This window comes from Varanus komodoensis, unplaced genomic scaffold (genome assembly GCF_004798865.1).
Source record: "Varanus komodoensis strain SLA01 unplaced genomic scaffold, ASM479886v1 scaffold3, whole genome shotgun sequence".
NCBI classification, from domain to species: domain Eukaryota; kingdom Metazoa; phylum Chordata; class Lepidosauria; order Squamata; family Varanidae; genus Varanus; species Varanus komodoensis.
Window position 1 is genome coordinate 18297524 of NW_025335761.1, and position 12498 is coordinate 18310021.

Sequence of the window (12498 nt, forward strand, 5' to 3'; positions counted from 1 at the left end):
ATTCCTGGAGCTGATCTGTGGAAGGGCCAAGGTTACGTGCCCTCATACAGCTCCCTGATCCAGACTACTTCCTTCAGGCTTATGTTTGACTTGACTGGCCAATCTGAATTTGTAACCTTTGTGCGGGGGTTCCCGCTGCCCACAGAACAACTTTGATTGTGAAATCTTGCTTTGTCTTTTGTGCTGCTGGCTTTTGTGCTCCCTGCAGCTAAGGAACCCCAGGTAGGCATCTTTTCTCCCTAAAGCACAAGTTACTTTGAAAATATGAGTTGCTGTAAAGGGCTTAGGATCCTGATAAATAAGTTTTAGTTCAAGCCTGGAGAACCTGTGGCTCCCCAGATGTTTTTGGAAACAATATGGGGGGTGGTCAGAGTTGATGGGAGTTGTAGTTCAACATGTGGAGGGACACAGGTTCCCTAAGCCTGTTCAAATTATCTAATTCTGTGTTTCTTTTTATTCTTACAAGCAACTGTCTATTTCTATACTTTCCACCTCCTGATAATTAAATCAATATACTCAATAGGAAAATGGAGAGGTTAAGTTATTTTGCCTAACCAGAGGTTGGTCTTACATACTGGTCTGTCTGGCGTACAGACTAAGCTGGTATTCACAGAGACCAAAGGAAGTTGCAGGAGTGGGAGAGTGATGTAAACCACTCTGAGTTCTTTAAAAAGAAAAAGGTGGGATATAAATCTAAGAAGCAGAAAAAAATAAAAGAGGCCTGTCCTTCTCCACATGTACAGATCATAAGTCTGAAGTGTTCTTTTATTCAAGCCAAGGGTTATTGATATGGATGATAGTAGCACTGCCCTGGAGGGGACAAAAGAGAAACATAGAAACAGTAAATCAGAAGGGGTCTCCCGGGCCATCTAGTCTGACCCCCTGCTCCAACTGGCTGTCTAACAGACTTCCCCATCTCATACGAGTGGAGGTACAGATTCCTGTTTGTTATAATCATGTATCTGCTTCATCTGTTAACTTGACTGTCAACATCCTGTAAAGTCTATATGAGGATGGATATAAGCATAAGTGTGGAATGATGGGTAAAACCAGGCATGGCATTCATTACACAGTTTGCCCTTGGTTTTCTTTCTGGGGCGACTATTCCCACACACATGCATGACATTTGCATATGCTAATTTTTGTCTATAGATAGAAATGTAGAAATATTTTGTATGATTTAATTTGAAATGCAATACATCTCACCAAAGAAAGAGGGTAGCTAAGTATCTTACTTTACAGATGCTAGTCCTTTATTTTGGAGAGTCGTTGGAGGACAGTCTTCTATTTGAATATGTCTTCCAGTTCAGGGGTGAACAGAATGTAGATCTCCAGATGTTTTGTACTTCAGCTCCCAGAAGCCTGTATCATGAATTCTGGCAGTTGAAGTTCAAAACATCTAGTAAATTACCTTCTATTCACTTCTGTAGTAGTGAGTGTTTATCTAATGGAGCCGGATAAAAATCTAATAACTATACCTTAAAATAAAGTATTTGGGCTTCCATGGGAGGTGTTTGAGGCCCTGTCGGTGAGGGTGTTCAAGGATAGGCTGGTCATGCATATGGTGGGCATGCAATGAGTGGAGGTAGCTGGAGCCAGGGATCAGACTAGATGGCCTGGAAGGCCCCTTCTGACTTGCTCTGTTTCCGTGTTTCTATGATTGTTCTCCAACAGCCCTCCAAAACAGAGGACTGTCCTTTGTAAGTGAGCTATCTTTCTGCCCTATTTCTTTCTTGGGAGTGGGTGAGCTGCAGAGGGATTGAGGGACATTAGGTTTTGTCCTATGGTTGTCCTGATTAGAATCAGCCCCTGCTGCAGCTGCTGTTTGTAAAGCTCCAATTGGCATTTTCCTCTCACTGCAGATAGACACACCTGTGTCCCAGCTAGGGCTGTGATTGGGACAAAAGGTTTAGAAAACTCTTTCTCCAGTGCCAAGGTTTACAAAATTCTTTCTGATCACCCTACACTATACTGACTAGTTACGGAAGAAAAAATAATGTCAAGGCAAACTGTACTGCATGTTTCACTTGATCCACAGGGAGCATGAAGGAGTTACAAACCATGTTTATTTTGCAACTGACAGAACAAGGAAGGCAAATAAGATTTGCCTTTAACCTACAAGACAAGTTCTTGCATAGTGCTAAAAGTTGACCAATTGTGATGGTTGTATGATTCTAAAGATAGGTTTCCTGGAAGGCTGTTCCAAAGTGGTTGGTATTTGTGGCACAGACGAAAAATGCACCATTTTGGTCTCGGAAATGGGTTTTGATGCTGCTATCAACTATAAGAAAGAGAATGTAGCACAACGACTACAGGAACTGTGTCCAGCTGGAGTGGATGTGTACTTTGACAATGTTGGTGGAGATACCAGTGATGCAGTGATAAGTCAAGTAAGTACATATTATCCTTCCTGTATGTACCATTCATTACTCCAGATACTGCACAAGCCAGTGGGATTTTACTCACAGTCTATCTTGCTGATGAAAGGATATGATGAATCTCGACTTAGTAGCCAAAAATGTTATTTAATAGCCAGCAAGAATATAGTAAAATGCCTCTGAGTACATGCAAGATGCTTTTCCTTTTTTCTTTTCCTTGCACCCAGCAAGTGGCAGTCTGTCCATTTCACAGGATTAAGGAGACAGACTCATTGTGCATTGTTTCATATATACATTTATGTATATAATTTGAGAGTTATAATCCTTCAAACCTTATCTTCAAGAATGCCTTTCCATATAGTAACTTTTGTATCTTGCAGAGCACATTCAGGTGACATGGGGCACTCACCGGACCTTGTGCAATTCATTAATCATATTATTAATTATATCCTCATCTCCAGCATTATTTTATTATTTTTCTATAATTAAATTATAGAAAACACACCAGGTAATAGTTCACAGTGTTCTTGTGGCTTGTTTTCCCTAACTGGAGGGAAGCTTTCCTCCATTCTGGGTTGTCACTTGGCCTGGTGATGACTATTAATTTCAATGTACTTAATCAGAGTTCTGGGTAGAGGATGTTTTTATAGATGTACATGCACACATGCATGCATGCATATACGTGTGCATGCACACACACACACTCAGAATGAGAGAGTGAACGAGAGAGAGAGAGAGCACATTTATTTTTCATTTAGAAAAGAACATTTTTCTGGTTTTTGTAACAGAATGTATGCCAGATGAACTGAATGTTCTTCAGCTTGGTTTCAAAACACATAATAAACACACACTGTTCCTTTAGACTGTTCTCTTAATTGACACAATTAACCACTTGCCATTTAATGTTCTATTACAAGAGGTTTCAAACTGTGTTCTGGGGTTCCTTGAAAGCCCATCGGGATTCCTCATTGAGAAGATTAGTAGTGGCAGACACATTTCTCTGCAAGACAAATTGCTTCACTGCCAGCATCCTTCAGGCATTGCTCTTACATGAACACCCACAACCAGCACTGTAACCTAGGCTCCATGCAGTGCTTAATGCACAGTTCTGCATCTCTCTTTCCGTTCCTGCAGTGACTGCCCCACATCAAAGGCAAAGGGCTGGCCCTTCCTTGAAGCAGGGTAAGGCAGCTGCATCAGACAGCAAAGCAGAAGGAGCTGTGAACTGTGTTGCTCTCCTCACCCCTGTCCCACTGAGAAGGCATCTGGTCGGGTTCTCTAGAGCAGCTGCCCACCCTCTGTTCCTCTTGTGGAGCCTCCCCTTCTCCTTATGTTTGCTGACGCTGCATCCGTTCGTTGTCAGCTGGAGTGGTGCTTGTGGGTTCTTGCAGCAAATGTTAGGGGAAGGAGGGCACACAGTGGGGGAAAGAGGGTGAGGTGTGCTGTGGCAATGCATTTCCACTCCTTGTGTACTGCTGGTCTAAGGTTTATAGTCTTACACTGTGTGACCTGAAGGTGTTGTGTAAGATCACTAAAGTTACTTGACAGAAAACAGCCGAAAGCAGTTCTCAGGGATAAGATCTGAAATATTATGACTCCCTTAAACTATATGCCTGAAGTTTGTTTGTTTGAAACATTCCATCTCTCCAACTAGTTGCATGTTGAATAACTAGGTCTGTTTTCTGTCCATCAAATTCTCTGCAAAATAGTATCCCATTCTTAGGGATGAAATATACATTATCCTTATGTACATTTCCACATTCATGCCAGGACCATAGAATCTTTCTATTTTGTCTCCAACAGATGAATCCAAATAGCCATATCATTCTATGTGGCCAGATCTCCCAGTACAATAAGGATGTGCCCTATCCTCCACCTTTGCCTCCTGCAATAGAAGAAATAAGGAAATCCCGGAATATCACCAGGTATTTCTACTAAATCATTTTAGCCTGCACCTGGATACAGATAACACATTGGGAGGGATGTGTAGCTAATGCATCGTTTGCAAAATGTTGCCTAAATATTTACTTGAAATATTGTTTCCCATAGTGATCAGACTGGGGAGAATAATTTGCATGCTCTCTGCAGGAAATGTGTGTGGGACAAATACGCAGCAGCTAATATGCAGCTTTGGGTAGTGGATACATGCATGGAAAGTGCTTCTAGCACTTGCATGCCAAGTATGAATTTCAAATATATGACGTACAGAAAAAAAACTAATTAGGTAGACAATCTCTTTTTCATTGACAACTGTGTAGAAGACTGAGCTGTTGTCTAGAGAAGGTTCTGAGGCCTTAAGTGCGTCTTACTAGCAACTGAGCAGGAATGTAGAAAGCAGTATGATAAGACCCAAAGCGAGGCATAGAGCAGGAATGCTGTCCATTCCACTGCAACAGTAAAACAAGTCTTTCCTGCTCAGAGCCCTCTACTTTTGCATTGCTAGAGAAGCAAAGAATGGGAATCACAAGTCACAGTAAAATTTAAATGAATGTAAATTCTTTCCTGATTGGCACAGATGTAGACATGGTTTCAAGTGTTGCTTAGCTACCCCACAGTCACAGATTTATCCTTGTAAAGTCCCTGTCAGAATATATTTTATTTTAAAATTATTTTCATAATTTGATTTCTAGCTCACCCCATTAGCCACATGGCTCCCTGGGTAGGTTACAATAGTCAAACCATGTAAAAACAATATATAAACACAAAAATCAAATAACAATAAAACAGTAAGACAATAAAAGCGCACCTCATCTTAACAGAACTAATTGTTTCAAAAAAGCCATGCCACATTCTATTAAAATACCACTGTATATGCCACTGTAGAACTTTAAATCAACAATGTAATTCTTAAATATTTTTTATCAATAGTATCTGCATTCCTTTATCCTTTAAAGTAAAGTTTGTGCATGTTGTATAGTTACTTCTGCCTGGAAGTGGTTAGCATACTGTGCTCTTATTTCAGTGCACTTCAAAGATGCTGGCCTTCTATTTTTGTCTCCTGACATGATTGTTTAATGTCTGTATTTGCTTGGTACCCTAAGATTGCAGTCCTAAGTGCTCCTACTTGGGAGTAAGCCCCCACTGAACTCATTGGCACTTATGTTTGAGTTAGGTATGCCTAATATTCTCTAAAGGATGCATATATTGAGCTAGAAAATCTAATTACTGTCCTAAATTGGTAATTATAGCAATGCTCCCGCTTGCGTGCTAAATTGAATCTGAAAGTGCCCTTCTGGAATCACTGCCTAAGTGTCTTAAGTCTGGCTTTCCCCTTATTGCCCAAAGGGTCCAAAACAGTCTCTTTGCAAGCAGTTCTTTATTGGCACTTTGTAGCTACTAGACCAAGTAACTCTAAAAGTAAGCTGGCAGGTATGCCTCTGTACATGTCAGGAATGATAGTTGAACCCAACCTGGGGCTTCTCCCTAGAACCCTTTCCATTGAGTGACTGTGGGGCTCCACCCAAAGAGTGCCTCCCAGTGTTGAAAAGCCAGCCTGTGAGAGCAGCACAAGCCCTCTTACTGGGCAGCTCGCTTCTCCTGACACCTTGTCATGGACTTACGGACTGAGCAAGGCAAAGGCTTGTCCTTCTCCTCTCCTGCCCCTTCCAAAACATTCCCACTCTCCTGGTTGGCCCAGGAATCTGTGGGCAGTGACCTTGAGGGTGCTTCAAAAGCCTGAGCATTTGCCTCGTTTTCCAAAACTCCCACCTCAGCCTCAAGGGCCCATTCCCCTCCAGAATCCCAGTCCTGCTGAGCCTGGGATACCTGCTGAGGGGGGTGATTGGCTCCACTCACTACACTAACGTTTCAGCAGCATCACTATTCTGGTTCATGGGACTGTCCTTGAAGCAAAACGGGATACCCAGGCTGCTAATCAGTCAGTCAATATTCATAGATCTGCACTGGTTACTAATTGTTTTCCAAGTTCAATTCAAGGTGTTGGGTTTAACCTTCAAAGCCCTAAAGGGCCTTGGGCCTAGCTATGTTATAGATTACCTGTAACCAATCCGGGGATTAAGATCCACAGGAGAAGCCTGTTTTGGACTCTTGTGTCATTTCCAAATTTTGACATGTGTTCCATCACAATTCTGTTTGGCTCCCACTTTCTCAGTTGTTGGAGAAGTGGTTGATGCCTCTTTTCATTCTGGCTTTTTGAATTGTTTTTACTGTCTTTCATGTTGTCTTTAATGTTATAAATGCTTTTATTGTTTTTTATTTACAGTATTACTGTTTCATTTGGACTTGTGGTATACTGCCTTGGCAATTTTTGTAGAAAGGCAATATAAAATATTATTAATAATGAAAGCAATGTTCACTCTTTCACAGGGAAAGGTTTTTAGTAATGAACTACATGGACAAATGGGCAACTAGTACTATGCTGCTCTGTCAGTGGATCAAAGAGGGAAAACTGAAGGTATGACAAAAATCTGGGAAATGCTCATGGAATGTAGCAATAATTCATTTCATGAAAATTCTCTTTTTACATTTATTCTGGTTGGTTACCACTGTGAACAGCTAACTTTATCATGTCAGCAAAGAGCACAGAACCCTCTTTAGACAATATAATAATCTGACCCAGAGAATGACTGATGTCAGGATAACATCCTTCAATATTTCATTCCTCAGTGTTTTAAGAATGGATGGGAAATAAAATAGAACAAACATCTTACATACATATTTTTTTAACAGGCTAAAGAGACTGTGATGGAAGGCTTGGAAAACATTGGAGGTAAGTTATTGTCCCTTCTTCACAGGGCAAAAAGAGACTATACCTCAGTGGCAGAATACTGTTAGCAGACTGGTTTATCCCTTCCCCTTTCAGCTCCCAGCAGCACTCCCTCCAAATCTGCTCCAGAAGGTTGAGCATTCTCCAGAAGAGACTGCAGCATTTTGGGGCTGGGGACATGCATACAATTTCCCATTGTGCAAATGGAAGTAACATTGCTCATAATAGCTTGTTTGCATGTAGAAGTCCAAAGTTCAATCTTTCATTGGAAAGACTGGGTACCACGTGATGATGCAGAGCCATTGTCATTCATAAGTGGCAATACAGGATTGGATGAACAAGAATTGGAACTGGTGTAAATGGGTTACCTATGTACAGCAAAGCTATGGAATGATACCTATTTCTTAATCAAGTAGGACTATCAATTTAAACTGAGTTTGCTTCCACAGAATATATATCTGTGGGAACTTTTAAAAATCCAATTAGAAACCCATTAGAAAACTCAAAGCAGCTATTATAATAATTTCAACAAGCAATGCAAATTATCTTTAGTTTTCAGAAGCCCAAAAAGAAATAATAGTCTGGCAGAGTTTGTTTGTTTAGAGTTTTGTTTTGTTTGCAGTTCTTTGTTCTGGATGAATGTGCATCTGTATAAGTGAGCCCCTAACTGAACAAAAGGTGCATCATCAACTGCTGCTATAATCCATCTGTTCTGTCTTGACCTTTTTGTAGACTGATATGCCTGCCTTCTACCAAATTTGATCAACCTTTTGCAAGATAATACAAAGGATTTTTAGTTTTTAGTCATTTTTTGACTGGTGGTGTGCCCTGCTATCATAAAGTTCAGTCTATGAAATGATGAAATCTATAACAATTTTCTGTCAGTATGCAAGATGGTAAAAAAGGGATTTGAGATAGTTGGTAGGCAGGATTTTAATAGCAAAGTGGTTAGATTGGGTTGTGTATTATTTATATGTCCAGCGTGTCCCCTCCTGTAAGACATATATTTAATATATGGTAATTATATAAATAATTATATGATATAAATATGCCATATTTATATTATATATAATGCTGTGAATAATATATGCAGTAGAATCCCCATATCTATGGAGGTTAGGTTCCAAGCACCCCAGCAGGTGCCTGAAACCACGGATAGCAGTAACACTATTGGAGTTTTGCAGCCTACTTTGCTGTGATTGGGCATGGTGGGGTGGGCAAGAGGGAACAGACAGGTGCATTGGGAATGCTTTCCTTCCCAGCCAGTGCCATGGCCAGCCCTGCAAAGTGCATGCTCCTCCTCTTCCTAGCAAGGGCGTGGAGGGTGCTAGATTTGAGGCCGGCCGTGTAGCCATACACAAGGCTTGTGATGGGATGCAGCACATGCGCCCCTGGAGTGGCCTGCACTCTGCCATGTCAGGTCTTGGCTTTTGAACCATGCTTAAGTGAAACCATGGCAACTGAAACAGTGGGAATTGGGGTTTACTGTATTGTATTTAATATATTAGCTGCTCAAGAGCACTAATGTAAATGCAATACACTTGTCAAATGTACAGCTAATTGAAAGACACAACAGACAAAATGTAGCAATTCAGAGGATTTGATCCTGTTGGCAATTAAATTAAAAAGAACTGAGTTTGAGCAGAAGGCTCTGTTTAGGATTTAGACTCTCAACTTGTTTCCAGGTAGGTATTAACAACCCCAAGAGAATTTGAGTTATCTACTTACATTGTAGCAGTTTATTTAACCTAGCTTTTCTTGTTCTGTTTTGGATCTCAACTCTTATGAGCCCATTTAAAACATCTTGAGGGTAATGGGATGGGGAAGACTGGTTGATCCTTATCTTCTGGCCAATAAATCCCAGATACAAATTTAGGGCAGCACAGATAAAGAAATACAGAGTTTGGAATCATCAGTATATTGATGATACCTAACTCAAAACTCTTTTAGCAGCTTCATCTATGCACTCATTTTTTGTTCTTACTATGTACTGTCAAATCATATATGACAGGTTACCCTATGAATGAAAGCCCTCTGAAATGTCCTATCCATGACAATCCTGCTTAACTGGTTTACATTCAAGGCTGTGGCCTCCTTTATGGGGTCAAGCCATCTCATACGTATTTGGTGGTGGTAGGGTGCTGCTGCGGCTTCCGCCCACTCCTCCTCTTCCAACTTTCCCTAGCATTATTGTCTTCTCCAGTGAGAGATGCTAACTAGCATCTGCAATATCAAACCTGGAGGAATAGGTCAATTTCCATGCTGGTGAACTTAGGAACAAACATTAAAAGGAAAAAGTACTTGTCCCTGATTTATAAAATCCTACCAAATCTGAAATTGTTCCGTAGAGTGAACTACTTTAAAACAGTATTATTGTAAGACACTGAAAGTGTTAAGAACAGAACCAATCTTGCAGATTATTATCCAAGAATGTCTCAGCAGTTGTAATGTTGTAGGACCAGCAATACTAGAGGAAATGTGTACTTTCCAGTCTTGTTGCAGAGTAGGTGGATGCGATTTAGAAATTGTACATCTAGTAGATCCTACAGATCTGAGAAATACAAAACTACGGATGGAATTTGCTGCCATGGGAAATGGTGATGGCCACCAATCTGGATGGTTTTACCAAGGGATTGGATAGATTCATGAGAGAGGAGGCTATCAGTAGCCACTAGCCTCGCTGGCTATGTGTACCAGTTGCTGAGGAGTTCGGGCAGGCAGAGGTCTTGCAACCATCCTGCTTGACGGATCCTGTGGGCAGCTGAACTAGATGAACCTTGGGTCTGATCTAGCATGACTTTTTCTAAAAATAATTGAGTTGGTGTAGACTAAATTGTGTCTTAAAGTTGGGAGAACTGGAACAGAAAGTGGTAGAGAATGCAGCTGTAGAAAGAAAAACAAGCAGAATTGAGATGGAGACTAGATAGGGAATTGCAAGTAGTAGACATATGAAAGGGACTATATTGCTTAAGGATGGAAGAAATTATGAGGTCAAAGCAACAAGTTATTTGACTGTACTAAGCAATGCAGTCCTTGTACCACCATGTATTAAATGTATTTATGTATTAAAAGATACATAAAAGAGAAGAAGGCAGCATCAGCTGGTGGTATTGCCACTGCAGTTCTGACTGTAGGCAAGGACATCTGAGGACATGCCCGAGGCCAACCTCTTGCTACAAAATAGATACTCTAGCCACATAGAAGAGTGTGTACGTGCACCACAAGCATACCGTTGTAGCATTTGTACATCTTTGTACAAATCTTTGTGAAATCTTTGTTTCTGCTTGAAGGCATTTGGACATTCAGTCAGGAACACAGGAAGCTGCCTTATACTGTCAGACTGTTCCATTTAGGTCAGTATTGTAGATACTGACTGGCAGTGGTTCTCCAGAGAAGTTTAGAGCCCTGTATGGAGATATCAGGAATCACATTTGGGATCAAAGCATGTGCTCTACCATAGAGCCACAGCCACAGCCACTCCCATTAATTGCTAAATGCTTGTGCAAGATCAGGATGTGTGTGTGTGTGTGTGTCTGCGTGCGCATGTATGTGCATACATCGACAGGCACCCATCCAGCAGTGTGTCAGAAAAATGCAGTATACAGAGAGCTGAGCCTTCAGAGTGTATTTATTCTAAGAGGCACTGCTGCTTTCTGTCAAAGCAATACTGCATAGCTCTTTGTCAATCTAAATGAGCCATACAGTAGCTTCTGTCTTCTCTGTCCTCTTCCCCGAGTTGATTTGTAGAACAAAGTAACAATGTTTTCAAATTCCTTAGGGCAACATCATGACTTAGACATCCTTTCTCAGGGATGATGAGATGGTCTTCTGAAAGGTCTCTCCCAATCCTCTGGAGCAAATTTTGGGGGCATGCAGAGAAGCACAGGGAGAATTTGTTCCACCAGTGCATACTGCTGAATTTTACCCACAGACAGCAGCAATTGCTCTGCTCCTCTAATTTATATTAAAGGCATGTTCAACGAACAGATGCCACACTCAGCTTTGTACGGTATAAGCATCATTACTTGTCTGTAAAATAGCAAAGCATTTCTTCTGTATATGTAGGTTGGGTCAGAAATGATTCATAATGCCCCTTTTACTTCTATTTTTTCTTCCTTTTAGCTGCTTTCCAGTCTATGATGGCCGGAGGGAACATTGGAAAACAGATAGTGCTTGTTTCCCAGTAAAACAAGGCGTTTACTATTTCCTGAGTGCCAGCTATGAAGAAAAACATCTTCTGTTCATACACATTAGGCTTGACTGTTTTCTTTATATAGGCACCCATATAAAATAACCAGAATTTTGCAGTTTGAGTTTAAACACAGAGTTTGTAGAAGTTGGTGATTGTCCAATTCTATATTCTTTAGCTTAGGTACAAATTTAAACTGCATCAAGCACACTGGTGAAAATGGACCTTCCTGCCCCCTCCTTCCCATGGTAGGCCCTCCAACCCACGAAAATGCTACACCGAGCAAAGAGACCATGCTGCAAGGGATACGCTGTGGTGGGGGCTGGCTTCCACAACAGTAGCCGTTCCTTTCATGGAAGGTCGATCCTGGCTTCAACCCTTTATATATTTTGAAAGAATCAAGCTTTAACATCTGACTCTCAAGCAATCTTTGTAAGGCCTTCTCTTTACTCATTGTGATCCTAACAGAAAGCAAGTTTAGCTTTGATTTCAGGTCCTTCCTAAAAGTTCTTTATGTATTTCTTTCTGACACTTTGTCTGAAGGAAGGAAATAATTTTGTGAAACTTATTTTCAGCCAGAATACAACATATTCTGACCTGTCACAAGTGCCTGAACACTGCTACTTTCTAGAGCAGCATTGTGTTATAGTGGTTTAATGCGACACGGTTACTAGTGGAAATGGGATGAAAAAGTGAATGTTTTCTGAGACAGCTATTAAATTTTTGGCCTGGCTTTCTTAATGTCAGTCGTCTTAATGTCAGTCTTAATACAGTCTTCCTCCAGAGAATACATTTAAAGCAATCTATGTATGCACTCCTGGTTGCATTACCAGATATAGCAGAGCTGTTGTGATGTAGTTACTAAGGGGTGGCATTATATGATAAATTTCCCATGAATCTCTCATGTTTCTCTTGTGAAGTATAGTTAATTTTTAATAAAGCCTTTTAAAATAGTTTTTAACCATTTACAAACACAATCCTGTATTTACGGTTCTAAGGACATACTCAATTAACCAAAGGTTCTTTCAGTGGGTTTCTATTAATGAATCGACACACACATTAATGGGCTTTTCTACATGGGGCTGTTAATCCACAGTACCTGTTTTCAGTTATGCCATATAATTGGGACCCAAGAACTATATGAGTAGCATTTCCATTCCTGCTTTTCTGCTATATAACTATTAGATAATGTTGTGCTATTACAG

The 12498-nt window shown here is 40.7% G+C and overlaps 1 protein-coding gene across 7 annotated transcripts in view; it reads left to right on the forward strand.

The window, feature by feature from the left end:
* PTGR2 (prostaglandin reductase 2) overlaps positions 1 to 12498 on the forward strand; it is a 41517-nt gene that overhangs the window by 9942 nt on the left and 19077 nt on the right. For 6 of the 7 annotated variants that reach the window (XM_044435781.1, XM_044435783.1, XM_044435780.1 and 3 more), the window contains 4 exons: positions 2181 to 2390; positions 4182 to 4303; positions 6705 to 6792; positions 7068 to 7107. In XM_044435781.1, coding sequence (XP_044291716.1) covers positions 2181 to 2390; positions 4182 to 4303; positions 6705 to 6792; positions 7068 to 7107 — 460 coding nt within the window. Of the gene's footprint in view, positions 1 to 2180; positions 2391 to 4181; positions 4304 to 6704; positions 6793 to 7067; positions 7108 to 11226; positions 12255 to 12498 lie in introns of those variants that run through there. The other variant, XM_044435782.1, reaches the window with a different exon arrangement.